The 23,321-nt window shown below is 43.4% G+C and overlaps 1 protein-coding gene across 1 annotated transcript in view; it reads left to right on the top strand.

Moving 5' to 3' along the window:
• Positions 1–8,413, top strand: part of LOC117208632 (homeobox protein homothorax-like) — a 73,573-nt gene extending 65,160 nt beyond the window's left edge. Inside the window, exon 6 of the mRNA XM_033449892.1 lies at positions 1,399–8,413. Within this exon, the coding sequence (XP_033305783.1) occupies positions 1,399–2,013 (615 nt within the window). The 3' untranslated portion in view covers positions 2,014–8,413. The remainder of the gene's footprint in view (positions 1–1,398) is intronic.
• The last annotated feature ends 14,908 nt before the right edge of the window (positions 8,414–23,321 follow it).

Raw genomic sequence — 23,321 nt, 5'->3', positions numbered from 1 at the left:
CTCCGTAGCATAGTTGGTACTTGGAAGAAAATTCTGGAGAACCTCGTGCGCGCCACCATGAGAACCACGATCTCGCTGACCCAGTGTATATACGTATAGCCAACGCGGCCGTCTTTATCGATCTTCGATGTTCTTCATGAAGAAGCATTACAGAATGGAGGAAAAAAGAGGAAAAGAATCTCGGAGCAAGAAGTATAAAATACCGTACTATGTAACGTACTAAACGTGACAACATACGGTATGGTACGATCTATGAAAAGAGGATCGACTGCGGATCGGTTTCGCGTCCGATCAAGCGTTCTCTCGCATACGTTTAACGCATGATAAACGCGTGCATTGTCTACGGTGGTCGGTGTCGGCCACGGCCTTCCACCATTGGACGGTGCCGCCTACGGCAAAGATGGCCGTCTTCTCTATTACATATAAATGCCTAATAAGAAGAACGTCGTATAAGTATCTACTAGGTGGATATGTTGCCGAGAGGCAGCCAGGCAGAGCCTGTTGGAGAAGTCCGTCGAGAAGGGAAAAGAAGAGAAGAGAAGAGGAGAGAAGAGAGAGGCCAGGAAGAAAGCGCGTGTACGCGCTTGCAACGAGAGAAGACACGCCGCCTCGTAATGCGCCTGGCTTCTCTCCGTTCCTCCTCCCTGTCGATTTACATATAACAAGATAAGCGTTTTTATTTGCTTTTGCTTATATAATACATTTTTTCTAAACCGAATCGAGCGACCAGGCAGAGGCGAAGTCGGTCCAAGGACCGGGGGGTAGGGAAAGGGGAGCGGGAGGAGGATGAACCGTGAGGAGGACGCTGGAGGACCGGGTATCCTATAGGCCTGTCAGACCTCATTTGCATACATAACATTCTGGTCGACTGGACACCGGTCAGACCTCCTCGCTCCCTCTCGCTTCGACTCGCTATCGACGATACAACGGGTCTCGTTGCTCGCTGCCGGACCGCTTCCACGGCCTCGAGATGCAACGAGCTCTTCGCCGGCCTCCTCCATCTTTGTGTATCGATACCAGCGTTCGTATCGGCCTCGCCATCCCGCGCGCGGCCCTTTCGGAACCGTGGCTTCGATGGTGAAAATACCGGGTGAACGTTTTACCCGAAGCCCATATGATCGTGGGTCCATTCCGATTCGACCAAACGAAATCATTGCCAATTTAGCCGATGTTTATAGCGGTTATAAGAATATTGAAATTACGGAATTAACCGAAGAGACGAGAGAGAGAGAGAGAGAGAAAGTGAAAGTCTCGGTTTAAATAACTCGTCTCGACGGTTCCTAGAATAGGTCAAGACTCGTTTGTACCATTTCGAATATCTATATTACGTGACATTCAAACGTCCATCAAAGATGTCCAATGTTTAATTCAATTCGTTCTTTCTTTATGCAATCGTAGGTCCATGAACTATGCGACAATTTCTGCCACCGGTACATCAGCTGCTTAAAAGGAAAGATGCCGATCGACCTAGTGATCGACGATAGGGAGAGCTCGAAACCGCCGGAGATCGGGAACGGTTTGGACGGTGGCGGACCAAGGAGCACCGCTGACAGCACCAGTCACACAGACGGAGCGAGCACGCCGGACGTCGTGAGTACCTCACCATCGTCAACGTCTTATTATCCGCACGACGCGATCACCCCCCACCATCACCACCACCACCATCACCACCACCACCACCAGAGCCAGAATAATAATAACAATAATAATAATCACGCCGGTATCGGCAGTACCGCCACTACCACCCCCTTGCAACTGAGCCAAAACCAAAGCCAAAACCACCACCCTGCGCCGCAGTCGAACACCACCACTACTACTGCTATTACCCCAAGTAGCGCCGCCACAACTCCCAACTCCCTAAAGCGTACGCACCAACAGATGATGATGGCAGCCGCGGCGGCATCCGCGATGGCCACCTCGCCGCACGCAGCCGCATCCGCGCCCCCTGCGCACGCGCACGCCGCCCTCGCCGCCTACCACAGCATCAGCTCGGCCGTTTATCCGTGCTCGTAATAGACGACGCGACTTCCGTGTCGATACCGCGAGACCTTTTCTCTTTCTATCCCTCTGTTACCCTCTTCTATTAAGTCTTTTTCCAATTCTATCGTCATTGCGCGTTATTCTGTTTCAACCTCTACTACTATCACTACTTCTTTTTTTTCTTCTCCATCTTCTTCTTTTTCTTCTTCTTACGATCCTTTATCCAATTTATACGCTGTCTGGCTATTCTTCGTCATCTAGACGTTTCGGTCATTCGTACTCCCCTCTGGTGACAATCTTTTTTCGAGATCTACTTCCTCTTTGTCAGCTGTGAAAATTAAAGGAGTTCGAACGTTCTTTTTATCTTGCGATCAGCCTCGTGGTTATATCCCGTCGCGTCTTAGTCATTTGAAATGAGAAATTTGATGAGATCGCTGGTGACCCATGCGTCAGGATGGTTCGATCGCGACTGACCGTAGCGGGAACTACCGCGAACGCGCACGGCGCCCTCTTGATTCGTCCTCGTGGCTCGAGGTCACGTGTGTACACGTCTGGGCAGAAGTGCCATCCGAATGAACCACGCGAGCCGCTCGAAGAAAGATGTGTACCTAGACACGTTTTGCTCGTAACGCTTTCTCTTTCCTCTTCTTTTTCTTCTTCTTCCAGTTCTTCTTTTTCTTCTTCTTCGACTTTCCTCTTGTACTTCGTTTCTTCGTCCAAATCTTACGAACCAAGTTTCGACGATGAAAAAAATCGAGGGTTGCAGGGGTGTCACGTACGGGTCGTTAGGTTACGGTAACGCACACGATAGGTCGCGAATTGTTGGACTGGCGCTACTTGTCGGAATTTCCAGTACGTTGCTAGCGAGTGTCTCGTACTGCTCCAAGCAAAGGACGAGTGTTATTCTGTTTGGCACTTGGCTGGCTTTTGAGTTCATTCACGTTCCGTTTTTTTTTCTCTCTTTTACTTCCGTTCTCTTCCATTCTGTCACTACCTTTCTGTCTTTCTCTCTGTTAAACGTTGCTCAATCCGTAGAGAAAAACCGTTCAGTTCACATCGTATGTACATAATTTTACACACGGTCTCAAAACATTCTCCGAATTCTTCCTTCGAGGGCTTCCTCGCGTTGATTCAGGTCGCTAAAGGAAACCACTGGATCTCAAAGATTCCACTCTACCTCCTTCGTCTAGAAGCTACAGACGGTGCAATGAAATTTATCGCAGGAATTTCTCCACAAATGGTTCTATACGGAAATACCATGTGTCAGCCAAAGTTCGGGCAAGTTCGCTCTTACGGTCGATTACGTAAGATCGCGACGTGCTAAGCGAGGAAGAACGCTTCTAAATTCGTCCCGAGTCAGAGACACCAGCCGTCCGATGACATCGATTTTCGGCTAGTGTTCCGCTTTCAAAACACGTCCGGAGATGTCCTCGTCTCTCCGAGACCGCCGTTTCGAGGTCCAACCAGTCACGATGAGCCATTATAGCCAAACGGGACCTCATGCAATCAATTCTACGTTTCGAACCTGTTGTTCTCAGGCGCTTATGCTTCTTCTTCTTCGTCTTCTTCTTCTTCTTCTTCTTCTTCTTCCTTCCTTGGTTTCGGTCTTGAGCATCGTCGTGGTAGCACGTGGTACACGCGCCACGTGCTCTGCCGAAGAAACGACTGATGCGTCCACCCTTTCTCTTTTTGTCTTTCTCTACCCCCTTTTTCCTTCTGTTCTCCAAAAACGAAAGGTCTGTAGCGGTGCGGCACAGTGCACGGAATTTCGTGAACAAACACGGGCATTATAGTGAAGAAACGGCCGCGTACGGCGACTCGATGTGCTAGAGAAGGTCGTTAGGCGAGGATCAGGCATTCGAGGGGCACACGAACGAGAGCGATAGTCGTTTAGGTAGGTCGTTTCTTAGGTTTCGCGCGATTCGTTGCCACCTATAGCGTTTCTTTTAGTCACCCGAACTAATAATATTTACGATAGTTGACTTGCAACTTTTTACACTTTCGATATGGAAGATTATTTTAATTCGTTTCTCTTATTTTAGGACATAACTCGATTCGAACATCGATATATTGAATTTATTTTAAACGACTGACAATATCTCTCGTTCTTTGAACGCGATGAACGAGAGCAGCAGATCGCGCGTGTCTGTCGAAACCGGGGAACCCTAAATCGTTCTTCTTGCTCTAGTTTTGTCTTCTTTCGTTTGTCCCCCTCGATTGTTCCCCGTTTGGATACTCCAGAGCCGGGGAAACGCGCTCAGCGTCGCGGATCGCGCGATCGATAGTATCGCGAGCGGTAGGCGTGTTTATGACAGGCGTTATATCGTCTACGCGGCGTCTGCTTTCTGAATGGTCCTGGCTCGTGGGCATGTGGAAGGTCGCGCGTGTCGTGGACCATAGTATCGTGTTTGGGTAGAAGAAAAAAAGAAAACGAGCGAGAAAAGAAGAAAATAGATCAGAAACAAGCGCGAAAGAGAGGAGAATATGAAAGAGAGGACGAGTGAAAACGACGAGACGGTCGTTCGTGGACATCGCGTCGGGGCGTGAGCGATGCGAATTCATTGCTGAACCGAACTATTAATCGTGATCAGAATATACGTAATAGGATGTAAGGCTTATAACGCGTAACAAAATGAATTTTGTGTCTATTTTTAAACGGGAAAACTTGTTCAAGTTATTTCTAATTTAAGAATGAAGTACGTGTGCAACGGAGAGTGGAAACGATGAGAGTGCGAATGAGAGCGAGTGCTAGAGAAAAAGGTGAGAATGGGAACGCTCGTTCAGCGGTGGTAGACGTAAAATAGTTTTTAACTTATTAGTAGCTTTCGATTAATGGTTACCGGGCGGAACAAGCGTAACTGACGTTGATCTGATTGAAAAAAGGACACGAAGGAATAGCGTTGTTAATTGTACAGCGATAGAGCGGTCTCGACGATTTCACCCTGCTTAAAGTACATCGATAGATCTTCAGCAAGCATATTCCTATATCTCTGAACACTGAATGGATACGAAACTCGATCATTTTAAATTATAAATTTAAGAATGTGGTAGTCTAGGAATCTATCAAGGGTATATTAAGCAGGGTGTCTCGTAACGATCTACGGAAAAATCGAGACTCGATCTCGGAGGTGCACGCGATCGAAAGAGAACAAAAACGGAGACACCCACGGTGAAGCGCGTGCAAAACAGCGACGAGAGCAGAGAACTGAGCGAGATGCCCAGAAGTCGTACGCGATCGAACTATCATCACCAGAACACTAGGTCTCGGTACTCGTAACTAGGGAGTTGTGTGAGGTACAAGTCCTGGCCGGCAGGGCGCGCGAGGTCCACCCCCAATCCCCGTACTTAATAACCCTTGATTTATGCTGCAGTAAAAATAAAACAAAAAAGAGAAATAATAATAAAGAACAATAAAAAAAAAAACAACGAAACGATGAAACTTTCTGCATATACACTGATAGGAAGGGGTATCGAGAGAAGCAAGAGGCAGAAGGAGCCGAACGAGCCCCTCAGCTGGTGCCCGTCGTAGAAAACGAGCCTCGAGAGCTCCTTGACCCTGGAAATTAGCATTTTCTACACGCGAACCGATACATATGCGATTCGCTGACACTCACTTATACGAATACATACATACACACATCTATAGACTAATACACAGAACACGATCGTTATGAATCACAGGAGCACACGAGAGACTTATACAAGCGGACACACGCGAACATTTGAACCAAATCGTCTCGCGGGTGTACGCTGCCAGGTACATGATGTACTGGTATACGCGACGATACACATTTACTATCAGAGGGAAATATAAACACAATTACCATGCAAGTATATAATGTATATACATATAGAGTAGAGTTTATGGGGAACAAACGTTGATCACTGACGGTAGGTACGTAACGCGGAAATAGGGTACAGGGCGCAGGGCACCAGACGAGGGAGGAACGTTCTCCAAGGCTCCTCGTGTTTCAATGTTCTCCCTTTGCTCCTTTTACATGACCAACCCCAAATTATGGTCTGAAATGAATAACGAAATGCAAGAACCAAAAGACGAAAAAATATGACGAAACAAAAATATAATGACGAAAGATTTCAATAATAAACATATATTATGCAACGATTGAAAAAAGAAAGACAAATGCAAGGGTGTGTACGGAGGTTGGAAGGTGGGCTCCGGCACCAGTCGGTCGGAACCCTAGTTACGAGTGCCGAACCTAGGGTCGAGAGACCTCGAACACGGGTCTCTCGGCTTTTCTTTCTTTCTCCCCCTGAAAGAAAATAACGCTATGGATCCTGGGAAACGACACACGGTGGAGTGTCGAACGGAACACAGACAGCGCGATGGAAGTTGCCATGTTTGAAGAGACCGGGCTGAAGGAATGGAGAACCGCGCTACCGGTGTTCTCCGACGTGTCTTCTATTCGATCATTACATTGTATGTATCCATAACGACGCTCAATTTTTACATATTTCGCTCTGGAGGATAAGCTGCGTTTTCCTATTATAAGTCTCGTTTGTTCATCTTTTTTTTTTTTTTTTGTTCACCGCGCGGATTTGTACATTTTTTTACGCCTATTTTTGTGATTATTCAATTCTCGTTTGTTGCGTCTTCCAGTTGAGAATCGTTGGAATTTGTATATTTTTTGATTACCGCAACTTTATAGTAGAAGATAGAGAATATATAATTGATCGTTGCATCGCGATATTTACGTGATATTCTTCCTTTGTCTTTTTTAATAATTTCTTTTCGTACTATTGTTCTCGACACATAGAACTTGATCGAAAAGTTCTGTACTTACTACGATTACTAGAAGTTTACGCAAAAACAGATTTGCTCCAATTTACGCTTATCGAACGAACGACCGGATCCACGTCACACGCGGAGCGTCTTCTCGAGCGCGTTCACGAGATGAACCACGCATAGGTGATGATAAAACTGATGTGAATACATAGTGCCATAGGTGCAGGGCAGGCGCTCACGCGTGCGCTCAGACTGTGTACTTAATTATCATTAATCAAAATCTTACTAACTAATGGCTTCGACGCGAATGAAGCATGTGTCGATTGACCACGATCGCTTGACAGTCGATGCTGTGACACGAGAGACAAATCGGGACGAATCTACTTGTTTTTATTTGTACACGATTCATTTCCTGATTGAAGATCGCGAGCCACGTTTGTTGTTTTTCCTTCGATTTTAATATGATTTCGGTGGAAAAGTTCATTTTATTCGAATAAGTTGTTGATCAATTGTCACATTTGTTATTCATTGCGACAGTTTCCTACTTAAGGTATAACGAGAGACTGACAGTTAGGGATCAGTTGTTACGAAGATGTATCGTATTACAATCTAACGCGTATATCAGTTTAGTGCATCGATAGAACGAGCTCTTCCACCGATCTAATGTTTTCAATTTCGCGATAATGCATGGATCTCTCTGCGATCGTGGTCGAATCGTTTCACGGAGATGTTCGGTCGATATGGCTTGCGTCTCACGTGCTCTGTACACTTATTATTTTTGGGCGGGCGAGGCTGGCCTCGACGAACATTGAGGAAGCTCTCGTAAAGGCGAGAGGAGGCGAGCGATCGCTGTTCGATCGATTCCTCCTTCTATCAAGTGAAAAACTATCGTTTGTCGAGGATGTCGCCTTTTATATATTTCTTCTTTTATTCTTATTCTTTTCTTTCGTCGAATAACATTGTACGTACTTCGTTCTTCGTTTTTAGATTTTGTTCGTTTCGTATCTTGTTTCGTGCGATTGTTAACGTTTAGTCGAGACGAGATTTTACTCTTTCACCGTGCAAAGTCACATATGTATACGCGCGTGAGTAGTTGAATGAGTTTACGAAACGCATACGGACACTTAGAGGGTCACACGACACGCACGCGCGCGCACACACGGAACACTCAAGCAGTCACAACTATAGGGAGAGACATACGCGGCACACTCGCACACGTAGATCATACACGTATACTCAGCGGCAAAGAGAAGACACACGTGTACACGCTGTTTCGATTAACCGACGGTACATAATTATTGACGCGCGTCGGGAGAGACGCTCTCTTTCTCTCTCTTGTACACATCGACGGACATTGTGCATGTATGTGTGTTTACGATTACATCTTTTACCTAAACGTAGGCTTAAGGAACGATTGGATGAGATTTGATACGGAGAGGGATCGGGCGTAGTATCGAAAAGAAAAGAGATGAAGGAAAAAGAAGAAGCGACGAGAAAATAAAAAGAAGGCGGACTCACCCGAACAATTGTATACGACTAGCATTACATAGCGATAATATATTACCGATAATGATAAACTTGTTTAAACTATTGTCTCAATCAACGTATTTTCATTATAAATAAATGTTAGCCTTTTGTTGAGTTAAAAGAAGAAAAAGAATATGAATGAATTACGAGAGATGAACAATACATTCACTTGCCTGATAATTTCCATTAAGAGAAAAAACACCGATACCAATGAGATCTTCGCTCGAGATAAAAAAAACGAAGCCTCCAGCTCCTATCCCTGTGCATGCAGAACACCTTCGTGTCTTTTTTAATTAAAGCGTCAACGCACGGCTGTGCGTCGTCATCGTACTATGTTGAATAACGCGCTCCGATCGTCGCTGTTCCTCGTCGTCTATATCGTCGTCATCGTCGTCGTCTTCGTCATGCTCGTAGTCGTCGTTGGTTGTGTAATTGCGATCGGCTTAATTAAATTCCCTCGACTCATCGTCGAACGCTTGAGCGTATGGGAAGACGTCTTCGTCCTCTCGACGTGTGACAATAATGGCGAATACACGACGAATCGCGAGGATAGAGACGATTCCTGGAACGATTCCTGGAACGATAAACTCGTCCATCGAGATCGTGGGAATTAATTAAGACATGAGTCAGGGAAACGCGTTCGGCGTGGTAAAGATTTCGCTGGATTCGCCTCGATTTTGGCTCAAGGACGATGCGGATCGTTTTCGAGAGAGCGGGAGGATATCGATCATCAAATTGCGAAGACGAGGCTGCAGAGAGGAACAACGTGGACGATATTCCCTGGAGGAACGACACACACCGGACGCGACGAGGGAATATTAGCAGAAGCTTGGCCATAAATCTCGGTTAACCCTCCGCTAATAAATATTTAACCCTTTAAATTTGCAACAACCCTCGGCGCGTGTAGCGATTTGCATAAGACTTCTATTTCATTTACACATCGCATAATTGAATATTTAAATTCAATTGCCTGCCGTTACGCGCTCGCTGTTCCGAGCCGCAAAACTGCAGTAAAACTTGTAACAGGGCCACTTTCCATCCCCCGAAAACCCACCCCCGTTTCGAGGCTGGCCTCTTCCGTGGCGAGAGGAACGGCCTCCTAACCTACCCTTCGCGATCCACGCTGCGATCAACCCTTGGAAACTGCTTCGAGAATATTTCGTCGCCCCCGGGGAACCAAGAGGGACGGACAGATTCTTACCTCGGCGAACGTAACGCCTAAGAAGTCTTCTTCGCTCCCTTGATCGTACCTTTATATCCCCGATAGTCACTCGCCCCCAAAGAATACCTCTCTTACGACGAATTGCGATAATTCGTCTCTTGTGGTGGTAAAATAATTTTTAGAATTGTTTTCAGGATGATTATCGCGGGGTTTAACGCGTTAATATTTATGGCATCAGTTGTCATAGTGATATGTTGATAGATTAAATTAGATCGAAACAAATGACAAAGCGTACAATTAATTTTGTGTCTATAGAAAATGTTTTAACTCATTCGCTCACAAATTATTCAGGAGCTACAAACATATAATTTTTCTGCCTGTTATATGTCAAAAAAGTAATTTAAACGAGCAGTTTGACATTTCGAAAATCGAATGATTTACGATACTATTCGCGAAGAACGAAAGATTTAACAAAGCCTTTTTTAATATTAGACCAAAGATTATGACATGATCTAAGACACGTTTGATCTTTCCGGAAGGGACGCAGAATGGCAATCACGTGGGCGATACTCGCGTCGCGTCGCGAAACTTTGCGTTCCACTAGCCAAATTAAAACCGAACCCTCCGGTCCTCTTGTTTTCCTCATTTTTTCTCGGTGCTCGTCCCGCCGCTAAATATTTTTAGAAGCGTTTCATCGAGTGACGAACGCGTATATACGCGCCACGTGTCGAGGCCCGTTCGTGCTTCGTGGTGAATGTCCTCGCGCCTTCTCCTCCTCTTCTCCTCCTCCATATTCTTCTTCTTCTTCTTCTTCTTCGTCGGGGTTCGCAACAACGATCTCTTCTACATTCTCATAGCGACATCTGGTGTCGCGGCACGTATATGGCCGTTAGCACTTTCACGAAAGGGATTACCATTGTCACGTTATTCATGCTAACGATGATCGGCTGAGATCGGTTGCGACGATAATCGCCATGTCACTAAAATCGAGGAGGCGGTCATTGTGAGCGACATACTGACAGCATAATAAATTATCCTTTCCTTCTCCCTCCTTTCGCCTTTCGTCTGTCCTCGCTCTTTCTTGCTCGCTCTTCGACATCCTCGCGTTCTCCAGACTTTTGCCCGGTTGTCGTACGGATCTTCCTCTTTCCCTTTTGCGAGATGATGCGCGTACCGGTACGTGTAGCGTTGTAACGCGATACAAGACGGTCCGGCACACCCGTCCCCCGACAATAATCGCGAGGACAGCCAGCGATTATATCGCGAGAACAGTGCCATTCTTTGGTCGCTGTTTATCGGACCCGTTTGACCAGTCGCCATCGTTCCAATTGCGACCGTGGAGAAATTAGCGCCGCTATGAGGCTCTCGGAAGAGTTCAGATTAAATTTTATCGTGTACCTACTACATTGCCTGAATCTCTTTCGATGTAACTGCTCGATTTGGACGGCCGGTAATTAAGCATTTTTCTTTTTAACGCGATTATTCATCTTTTTCCTTGAGAAAAGTATTAAAGATAATTATATAATTTCTACCATGGGAAAATTTTGTTCTTGGATACACACTGATACTCGTAATTATTCGAGCAATTTCACTAGTCGATTGACTGTTTTAATGGTTTAGATTGAAGTCGCGTACAATCTTTAATTGACGATACAATCAAAGCAGCGTTCATTCTTCCAAAAGAAGATCGAGTGCGTTAATAATGGGGAGAAACACTTAATTGACTTTTATAGTAGAAGTGAAGTATACAAGTACGTATGAACGAAGAAAAATCGAAATAGTGTCTTTGTCAATGGGTCAGTTGATAATATTCTCATTATGAGTAGAATGAGGGATGAATCTAAAATGTATAATACATATATTCCCGTTTGCATATTAATTAAGTTACAACGTTGCGTCGTCCTGGGTATGAAAGCCATGATGCTCATTTCTCATCCGTGATACGCAACACTACACATATACACATCACTTGGCACCTACCACTTAAGCAATTTTTCACAACGATATATGTGCCGAGACCGACGATTATTCAAAATATTCCCGAAGCAACTATGGTGCATGCCACATAACTCCGTTTCTTAGACCTCGTTTCTTTTTTCTTCATGCCGAACTATTTCTTAAACTTTAAGGTTGATTCCTGAATTACACTTTAATAAAATACTTTAAATATACTGTTGAAATATTTACTTCTATTGGAATATTTAATTAAAAACGATTTAATTAAGAACACTAGATTGCTATTTACTTTTTTATTCTACTTTACAATTTTTCACCATGAACGAAATATATTTAATTCGTGTCTTATCCACGAGAATATATCGAAAATTTTTCATCACCATTGAAGGGGCAGAAATAGTTTCCGAAAGTTGATGCTGTATCTTCTATAATATCATGGAAACTAGACGTTCTGTAGTTTGTTTTCTCCAATTACGTATTACTGAATTTTGGAAATTTACAAAAAATTTATGAAGAAGATAATACTATCTACCCTCGAATTTCAAATTCTATTAATAGAACATTCATAGTTTCACTTAGATATACTTTCATAAGTAACTTTTGAAAATTATATGCTCATTTGATAGAAAAATACAAAAATTGAATAATACAACAGAGAACACCCCAATTTCGTTAACAAAAATTTTATCCCGCCATCAATGTCTACCTGTCTGTTCAACCCAAGTACGTAATAAGGAACGTGCTCACGAGGTAATATTCATAAATCCTGAACGAAAGCGAGGCTGCTGATGGCCGCGTCGTCGTTTTTTCCTCGCATCCCGACCGCACCAGCCACAAAGGAAAATCCGCTTGGATCGCCGCAAAACCGCGCGATACAAACGTCCGGAGAGCCGCGTTCCCACACCCACGCGACCATAGAGACCTTCCTAAAGATGTGTAATCATCACACGCTTATTTCAGACCCATGCTCGCGATAAGTATAACGAGTAAACGGATCAATTGCGTTACGTGACATTAGAACCGACTGTCTATACTAGTAAACATGCTAAACTATACGTATAGTAAACATACGTTTTGATGTCATCATGTAACATCGTCTTCTTCGTCAACGACACGCGTGTACGAATAGGTAAAGACGTCATGTGATGTCACTCGTAAATCTTCTCATCTCGTGGAAAATTCCCTATCGAGACGTTAAGCAATTTCTGTGTACACGTGCCTCTTACCTAAGATAGATAAATCCGCGGTAATTTGCTCGTGACGGTAGTTTCAACTCAATTTTGTCTGTGAGTTTACGTTATGTTATTCGTCTGTGACTCGAGTTTATACACGAATCGTGTGTAGACGATTTTTGGTGACGAATGTTTTGGCTCCTTCCTCGATAATTTTTGTATATATAAAGATTTCGTAAAGAACACCATTACATTGGTGTTTTAGGCTTTCGAGACTGGTTTTCGAGATTCTAATAGTTATCCGGATTACACGATTATTATGAAACGGTGTTTCTAATTGATTCTATACAACGAATCGGTAATCGTAGTCATAGATAGTGACGTAATATATTCCGTCGAATATCGAAACTGTCCCCGATTAAACGTCTCTATAATTAACGAACAAATGTCCATCGTAATATATGCACTATCAACCATAAACATTTGGAAACATAGAAAAGCAGTTATAAAATTCAATTCATTGTCGATTGGTTTCGTATCACTGAAATCTTTTCATTTATTTTTTTGAAGCTAAGCGTGTGTTCTTTTCAAATCCTTTTTCAAATCTTCCAACTATCGAAGTTATTAAAATTCGCAACTTGTCAGCGACTTTTTAGACATTTACATCTTCAGATCTAATAAATCGTTTACATTTTCATTTACGCCATATTAAAATTCTCCTGTTTTATTGTAAAGCGACATTAATATCAGGTAAGGCTCCAACAACAGAGAAACGTAACTCCCAACGTAACTTTAAAAATATTACGAAAATCTAACGTAATATATAACAATAATAATACAATATATAACATTAACGTAATAAAAATAACGGAAAGTCTTTTGATTGAATTGCATCAGGTGTTCAAACAGCTATCCACAGTACTGTATATACGATTATATCGCACCAGTAACATCAACCACTCGCACCAGTTTCCACTTAAACTTCCCTAACGCGGAAGAACAGAGGACCTCGTCTTTCCAACCTTGTCTTTCTAACCTTGTCTTTCCAAAACTCGTGGTCGTGGTGCAAAACTGCGAGGCAGCCGATAATAACATCGTCGGGGCGACTAGCTACGTCAGCTGGGGATGTATATTTTCATAATGTAATATCGTTGCGCCACTTAGGGGTGGACTTTCTTTTCTGGAGGGTGGTTTCGTGGAGCGGATGCCACGCACAGCGGGCGTCAACGCTTCAGGGAGAACAGAGAGAGAGAGGGGGGGAGGGGGAAGTAGATGGGGGTGGAAAGTGCGCGGAGGGTGTTTTGCTGGTAATTGGTGCCAATTTAAACCTGCCCTTCGCTCGACGTAGCCTGTATTAACGGTAAGGGAGGCGCACGGGAGTCTCGTCGTCGACGACGAGGGAGACCAAGCACGGGAGTTCGTGCACACCCTTCCCACGCAGTTCGTAGGGGCCACCCCACGTTCCATAGCGAAAACACGCACGCACACGAGCGCCACGCCACGTGCTCGCAGACGAGGACGAGGGATGAGTAGCGGGTACGCGCAAACACAGGCCTGCGTGCTGGTGAGAGGCCAGGAAAATATAATTAACGGTAATCGCTCGCGTATATGGCTCGGATTAACTCCGAAGGGGAAGCTCCGTGGAGCGGGAGACCCGCGTCAAATTCTTCGGGGTTACCGGATCGAATGAGTTTTCCTACGGGATTACGGCTCGCCGACTTTTGTTCGCTGTGGTCGCCAGCCACTTCCGGGAAATTGGACCGACTCTACATATTGTTGACGAATGGACCAAGACATATAAAATGACATTCGAATTTGAAATGTTTCGTCGTTGACTGATAGGCGAAATTTTGACTAATGTACGAATCTGTCACTTAGATGTGCGTCTTGGCTTCATTTATGTGTCATGTTCCTAGCTCGTGATTCGTGGCAAGTCAGGCTTGGAAGGTGGTGAATGAACAAGTACAAATTGTCACACTTCGGGTTCTCCGTGTAAAACACGTCTGATGGAAATTATACATACTTTGTAGTTACGCTTCGTAAATGTTGCTGCTAGCTTCTTTAAGGATCAAGTGATTTAGTAATTAATTTCATCTTCCATAACTTGATAGACGCGCTTGACATATTTTCTACGTTTAAAATCACTGTACGATATCTCCCGAATACGCGTGAAAAATTTCCAAATTTCATCAACCACGCGTCTTAAGATTTAAACTCTTCTAAATTCTTTAGTCCCCAAGGTCGTCGCTTACCTTGAATTCGAATGGACGGTCTCGCCCATTGTTCCCTACTGAATCCCTTTTCGACCGCGAGGTTCTGCCCTCACAGAAAGCGGCGTATATACAAAGTTACCCGCGAGTCGCATTCGAAGGGACGAGTTTCTCGATCGAGAGGATGAAAAGGAGAGGTGAAACCGAAAGAGCCGAAGCGGGAATAGCGGGAAGCGGGTCGCGACAGCGACGGCGACGACGAAAAGGATACTGCATCTTCTACCCTTGGAGCAAAGAGGACGGAGTAGAGACTGTTCAGAAGAGAAGACTCGGTAGAAGGAGGAGAAGGGGAAGATGCCAGAAGATCTTGTATGCAAATTCTCTCGGTGCATCTCCGTGGGATCCTGGCGGGATCCGTGGAGGATTAACGGGCCGGCTCGCATGAAAGGAAAAGGACGACCAAAGGGAGGAAGTGGGGGAGGATCGGCACTCTCTGTCTCATCCCCCTCACCTTTGTGTATCTCTGCTCGGCCCAACTCTCTCGGTGTACATCTCTCGTTTCTCTTTCTCTACCCCGAAAGAGGATCGTCGATGCTGCCGGTTGCTCGTGTTCTTCGTCCTTCCATCCGCTCGGTTCGGCCAAGGACCGCCAAATAAGAGAAGCGTTTGCTCGCGCGCCGCTCGGCTAGAGTGGACCTCGAAAAAAAGAAGAGATCACGGCGTCCCGTCGCTTTCAGCCAGCGAAACGAAGCCCAGTGGACACGCATTCCGTCGTCGTAGCTGCGATTCAGCCTGTCTCTCGGTCGCCTTCCGATCGTACTCGCGCAGGAACTCAGAAAGCAGAAACCGAAAGGAGCGGGTGTAACGCGAGCCAGCAGGAGAAGCTTCTTTTGACTATTCTTCCTTCTTCCACGTCTTCCACTTTCTTTCGCTTCTTGTCTCGTCGTTATCTTTAACATCGCATGGTTCAGTTGAGAGTTTGTTCAGAAAAATCACACACGAGGCTTTAGGCACGAGGATTTTTGGTATCTGGACTGGTCTTTCCGATAAACCCTTAGGGGAGGTAACGAAGAGAGGAGGATACGTTGAAAGAGGTGCGAAGAAAACTATTTGACGAAGATTTTTGCTCGGGACGAGCCGTTAGATATACGATCGCGAAAGAACCGCGACGCTACGTGAGTCGCCTACGTGAACGGAAATCTCCCCCTCGTTTCGCGTCACCGCGCGTTGGCTTTATCGTTATTGCGGCAGTTGTGGTGGAAGATGAAGAGGAAGATGGAGAGAGGGCACGTGTTTCGCGCGATTTTCTTCCAAAAGAATAGTGTTTGGTGTTCCACGAACGCGTTAGTTTTTTGCTTGCGAGTAGATTCCGCTGCGACCAGATTCTCTTTCGGATATTTCTCATGAGCACTCCCACAGCTACGAAAGATTTCTCGCGCTTGCGGCACGCATTCCGTTCCTCTGCTCGTTCTCTTGTCCTTCGTGCCGCGCGATTTTTGCGTCCCTTCAAATCGAAACTCGCCACCTCTTTGCGTTTTCGGTTGTGTCCGATCGTGCTCGTCTGCGAGCTGCTTTTTCCCAGCTGATTAACCGATCGTGCGGTGAAATTAACGCGGTCAACACGCTTACGTCGTACTTCGAGCCCGGTGTTATCCTCTCGAGCGAGGGTAATCGAGCCCGAACGCATAAATCCTATTAGAGGATCAGAGGGACGAGCCCGCCGCACTGTACGTGCGAACACGCGCGTTACCGCTCCACTTCCGTCCTCGTCTGCGAAACTGTGCCCGTAAGGACGTCTCAACGACGATCCACACCGGATGCATTCGGGTAAATCGAGCGCGAGAACGACCCTCCGACTCGGGATCCTACGACTTCCCGACTGGAGCCCGAGCAATGGGACAGATACTCGATTCGTCGACTATAAAGTGGCTGTTTCGAGATTTCACCGATATCCTGGGGTGAATTTCGGTTCTTTACAAAGTTTTTTCTTCTGCCTTTTTCTTTCTTTATGGTACTTTTAGTACTCATTTTGCTTTCTTGGGAAACGTTTAATTCTGAGCACAGTTTTCTTGTGATATGTGACTATTTCGAGATTTCATTAATATCCTCGGATAGATTTTGGTTCTTCAGATCTATCGTTTTATATAATATTTATAAAATTTCTATTGCTATTTTGAAATAGAACATTCATACACTTTTCATAACCTGCTTATTATTGGCAATTTCATTATTCTATCAATATCTCCGAATATATTTCGATTCTTTCTTTGCGGTATTTTCCATTGATATTTTTCTTGTCTTCCTTTTTATAAAGTGTTTAAATACGAATGTGATTTTATAATGTTATAGATAGCAATTTCGTAGTGTCATTCAACATCCTGGGGTGGTTTTCGGTTCATTCATATCTTCTCATATCTTGCCATTTTATAATATTTATATTTATCTGCTTTTTGACATATATACATATGTTGTTACGAGTCTCTGGTTTTAAAGTTGGTAAAACGAGTATTCCAGATCTGTTCCAAAAAACGTTCCGTAGAACTTCTTAACTGATACTGCAGAACATGTCAGAGAAGTTTCATCTTCCAATTAAATCACTTGTGTATCACGAGCTATCATTTTTAAGCATGAAATTACACGAAGAATTCCCTTGTTTTTCACATAGTGTCATTTCTCAGTAATCAGATCAAATATCTTCAGCTTCACAGTCGAAAAATGAGTAGTATTAAACTTCGTAAATATTTCGCAACGTCATTTTCAACATTGCCTCCGTATCTTGGTCCGTACATCGTCGTCGAATAAGCCGTTCTCCCAAGATTTACATTCCAATCTCAATTAGTTTATACGCGTTGATCCTCTAACACATTGATTATTTATAAAAAATTGTGCGAGACATTCCACGTATGCAAACGATATTTCGATAATCTAGCGAGCCGTGAATTACTTTCGATAGCCCACCTCGGTTTTTCTTCTCGGTCGAGCGATAACCGTGTTCCCCTAGCCAGCTAACGCGAGTGGCTTCGAGAGTCACGATGAGTTCGTTTTTCGACCTCAGCCGGCTAAATTTAACCCAGTCGCCGCTTCAGAATTCGTTCGGCCTGAAAAAGGGAACGCACGCCGCGAGAATCTCGAAAAATCGACGTGCCTCCGATATTCTGTCCAAAAATTCACCATTCCCTCTCTTATACGATATAATTTCGCCTTAATAACGGAAATCATGTCGAATTTCCTTCTTTTTTCGACGTCGTCGAATTTCGTGCTTGAATTCGTCTCGTTTCATCGCGACTGTTTAATCGATCGGATTCCAAGCGAGTCGATCGTCGAGATAATCGGCGTGACTCGAGAGCCCGACGACGGGCTGGTGTTAAGTGCTACGTTTGCCCTCTGCGTGCGGCTGTCTTGTAACACGTCAGCGCAGCCTGATTTCACGGGTGGAGTTCAAGCCGAGTCGCGACGCCCGTGTGTCACTCGGGGACGTTCGACAGCGGCGCTCGTCCATTTGCATTACGAACCACCACGGCCAACCAAAACGAAATGATCGAACGATCGAACCGCGCGGCGATCGCGACCTTAGCCTTGTGCTCGCTTTCGCGAATAGATACGCTGCAATTAACCCTGTTGCTGTCGCCTTACCACCTTTTTAGTTTCTTATTTAGAATCGAGAGACTTATCGGTTGTTTTGAATAGTACCATGGCCAATTGGATATTACTTTTGAAATTTGATTGCATAAGATCGAGCGTCTTTAACCCTACGTAAATTGGGTCGTAAGGAACGAAAGATCTTCTTAGCTTTAGGGTCTTTTTAGCTTTTCATCTTTAACCTTCGATTTCTCTATCTCGAATTTTCATTTTTATCGGGTATATTTTGAAACATTTAATTTAACCGACAATCGTGCGATCTAACAGAGAAGTGTATGAATATCCCAGAATTTTTTTACATCTCCGAAAATACCGAAACATTAAACAAGAATTCACGTCGTGCACAAGGGAACAAATTGCCTAAGTAAATGAAAGAAAATTAAGTTAAATTAAATTTAATATAATCAAACAAAATGTTAAGCGTTTAAGTATACGAATGTTATTGTAAGTGCGTTCCAAGGCTATATTAAATTAAAGTGCCTCTATTTAAGTCATTCCAATTTCGGAACTATACTTTCAAATATTAATTTCCATTCTGAAAATGATCGAAACTTCCTCCACGTCGAAATTCTCATTTACCAATTTTGCTCAAAATACGTTCGAATGCGTTTGTTGCTACCAATTGTTATTTGATTCACATTTTTCCCCGATACTCGTGATTCCCTCGTCGTTGTCAAAGGAAGAGAAAGTTATTGCGTGAATTGACAGTGAAGTAATGGCGCGGTAGTCGCCGCGGGAGTCACGCGTAAACGTAGTTCTGGCGATTTGGCAACAAAAGGCGCAGACGAAACGCGTCGCAGTGAACGACGGCAATCAGCGTTGGTCCGCGGCCACGCGCGTATTGAAAGACGCGCCGCTGAGAGGATCAGTCAGTCGGTCTGGTGCGAACCACGTCCACATCGCGACACGATCTTTTTCTTTCTGTCAACGTCGCGTGTGGGCGTGGGCCTTCTCTCTTTCCTCTTCTGCCTTTCTCTGGAATCCCTCCCTTTGTCGAGATCACGGAAAAAGGACCTCTTTCTCTTCCTATCCGGCTTATCTCACTCGTCTTATCTACGCCTCTCTCCTTCTCTATGTTATCTATGCGAGTTTCATCATTCAACCAGATAGGACAAAGTGCTTTCCTCGGTGGATGATTTCTTGTCAGTGTTCAGAGATGAAGCACCGTGAAGTTCGATGTTGCAGACATGAAATATTTGAAATTTTTAGTTGACGCAACTTTTTACCTTGACGTAATATGTATCGTAGTTTTTATTCTTTCGGTTATTTATAGACTTCGCATGTTCGTGAATTTATGGAAAATTGCAAAAATCCACAGAGTGCGCGTAACAGGCAAAGATATACAAGATATCTGATAATTTCATTTCTCGAAATATCGATTTATATAAACCATATCCAGGGTTTTGTTTTATCTTTATCTATTTGTTTCAATCTGCTCCATTATTGATATTACTTATTTACCATACATTTAGAGGATCACTACCAACTGAACTGAACCAAATAACACAATAGAGTTAGATTCATTAAAAAATTTCGTTTCTATAGGTATATATATATTGATATAAAATTGCTCCTTAGATTAGACATAATATTTTATCTTTTGTGGTCAATCACGATTATATTTGTAAGGATTAAACCTTCTTTTCCCTTTCGTGGTGTCACTCGTTTCTCGTATTGGAATCCTATAGAATTATGGACGATAGTATATCTCGGGCGTTATCTTCTGGCAAGTTGTTCCCACAGCGGCCCGGATGTATCGCGAGGACGCATTTGTCATTCACGAATAGGCGCTAGATCTTGGGTGGTCATCGAGTTGAGGGACAGACAGGCGTCGAAACCTTTTGCCTTCGCTTATCTTCTTCGACAATGGTCTCAGCATCTTCGATTAGCCCGATAACTTCGGCCTGTCGAGTGCTCGTGACTCGTGACTCGTCGCGTCTCTGCACGAAGGGAAATTGAGGAATTTGTTCCTGACCCGTTTATCAACGATAATAATACAACGTTACTAAGGATATTGTAATGCTTAACCATTTTACACTCTAATATATACAATATTATACTTCAACAAGTAAACTGTGGTATAGTATGTCTTTTTTATCAACTTGTGAGAAATTTGGAAATTGGTGTTTCTATTGTTAGTAATTGATAAAAGAATATCTTGTCCCATAGCCTCAAAAAAAAGCTTAATTTTACAAGCGTTAATATAATTATAGAAGAATCTTTATTACAATTCTTGTTATGCTTATAGTAGTGGCAAGAATATTACACTCGAATATTTGCATATATATCTGTTATGACACCTAAAAATCTATCTCTATGGCCTTGCTGTAGATTTTTAACAATTCTAAATGTCATCGAACTTTGCAAACAGAGAAAGAAACTTCGCGTGACGAAAAGCTAACAATCAACATCTTCCACGTCCACCCGTGTACGGTTGCGTGTACTAAACATCCTATTATGAAATCTCTGTCTACCCGGCGAAGATAACGAGATAACGTCGAGCCGTGACAATAACCCGGTGAGACCTACGAGTTTGTTCTACGTGCTCCAAATATCGACTCAAGAATCTCTAGCAGGTAATCTTCTAATCAAAATAAAAAAAGAGTTTCTAATCGGTTACAAAATACCTGGATCGCTATCTAAACAAAGAATCCTCGCTTTTAACAAACCGCTTAAATCCAATTATTACGTCGAGTAACCGAATGACGTACCTTTTAGGCAACAAAAGACGAAACGCGAATGATAAAAATGACTTTATATCTCTAACTTAAGAAGTCTCTATGACTTTTTTTCGAGAACTCGATCAAAAGCTCGTAGTAAAAGTTTCCTTAATTGAATATCAGAAACCATTTTTCTTCTTACATTTAGCTTCTGTACGAATCGAGTTAATATCTTCAATGCAATTGTTTTTCCTTCAGGAAATTTATAAAACATATAATGTCGAAAATTCTCCTAATCTAGGCTTTTGATCGCCATTCACTTATCATTTCGTCGATCTTTTTGAAATGTATACTTAGTGTATAGATTAAATAATACTATCTAATTGGGAAATACGGAAATAGTTAAGAATTAAAATACAGTGTAATCTTGATATGTACGGTACAATGTTTCATTGATAACATATACGAAATGACACATACTGGATAAACTTTCAAACTCGACTTTGTTGAGTGATGAAATGAAAATTGTTCTTTAAAGCGTCTATATATTTTTGCATGAAGAACAACCTTCTATTTACATGTATTACATGTATTACAGGTCCTGTCACATTTTCTACATATACATAGATATTTACATAGGACGAGCGTTATTTTTTAATCTTTCACCAAGGTATGCAGTTCTCAATTTGGTAAAACGCTCGAGAAAAAATCGCTAGCCTGCATCGAGCTTAATGTTCGTCCAGGGCCAGATAATCGGTCTTGGGGCGGCAGGTGCTTGTCCAACATGCACGTCTTTCATCATTGGTTCGGGAACGAGGCGACGTATTGCTAAGTGCTCGTTCGCGTGACACCGAGCTTAGGATAAACTTAGTAACGCGAAACTTAGAATGCCCGGCCGTCTTGCCGACCCTTGTAGAGGAGACGCACGTGCATGCACGCGGACCTCTGATGCTACTTTTCGCAGCTCCTCTGCTTCTCTTCGTCCCTTTCGGCCTGTGTTCGATGCTGAATCCGCCGTGTCGGTTGCAGATCACGCGTGCGATTTCCCTTTTTCCGCGCCGCTTTCGCGCTACGCCCGTTGCCTACGAAGTTGCCGGCTCGTTTCATCGTCTCGTCACATCCCGTGAATCATAAGTTCTTGTTAATTGAGGATTTATAAGCGTAAGTCACCAGAAGCGTTGACCTGTGATCTAATGATCGTTCGCAGAGGCTGCTGCGTTCTCAGAGCGAGCTCCTTGTCCTTTTTTTTTTTTTTTTTGAAATTCCGCGATTTCTTTGGAGTATGGGAATGTTTCCAAGATCTATAATCGTCGTGTAATCGTCGAATGAAAATTAGAGCAATCTCTTTGCTTGCCATTGTAAAGAAAGCATTACCGATCTCATATTATTTAGAGCAACGCCAATGTTTTGAAATAAAAACTTTCTACTTATTTGAATGTATTTTTCTCTATCTTTCCTAATTCTGATGATACCGAAAAGAGATTGACCCTTAACTTTAAACAATCACTCATTTTCCACCTAAGTGCTGAATATATATAGTTGGCACTACACAATTGTCGCGAAAGAGATTTATACCACGAACGTTTAGTATCCGTCGTCTTCAAAGATCTTCGTCGTCCATTTGCTGACACGTTTAATGAAAATTTAAATGCACGATTAACGCCAATTGTTATACGTTCAACTGCTTTCTGTTCGAGCCATTAAATGGGCCGACTCGTAGATCGAGAAATTGCAAAGGAGGAACCCGAAGGTGTTACTTTTTTCATTCGCGAACCTTCGACTCCGAAAAGTCTGGATCGTACAATGGATGAAGGGAAAATATGAATCGTTGCTAAGATAAACACAACCGAGAACGCCGGTGTAGATTCATAAATCCCGGATTCATTCAGTGCTTCACGCAGTTCCATTCATCTTGGCCGCGTTGTTCAGCTACTCCCTGTGATCGATCGTTAAAGCTTGGATCCCCTATGTTAGAATCCCGAAAGTGATAAGGGTCGCTAATCTTTGTCGTCTTTTGGGATTATTCGACTTGCTCTCGTCCCGTCCAAATCTAGGTATCTAGTCTACTTTTAAATTTCTTTTCGACCTTTTGATACATTATATAGGACACCTTCAACAACGCTTTAACAAATGTCTCGTGTTACAAATCAATCAAGATCTTTCCAATATTACTTGTTATAAATTCCTATGAAAAATTGTTTATCGTTTTGAAATTTTATATCAAATTTTGACCTATGTTTGTTGGGATTTTCTTCCTGCATTTGGAGTGTA

The sequence above is a fragment of the Bombus bifarius genome, unplaced genomic scaffold, assembly GCF_011952205.1.
Source record: "Bombus bifarius isolate JDL3187 unplaced genomic scaffold, Bbif_JDL3187 scf7180000008148, whole genome shotgun sequence".
NCBI classification, from domain to species: domain Eukaryota; kingdom Metazoa; phylum Arthropoda; class Insecta; order Hymenoptera; family Apidae; genus Bombus; species Bombus bifarius.
Note: the sequence above shows the minus strand (reverse complement) of the source record. Positions and strands in the feature narration are given on the sequence as shown.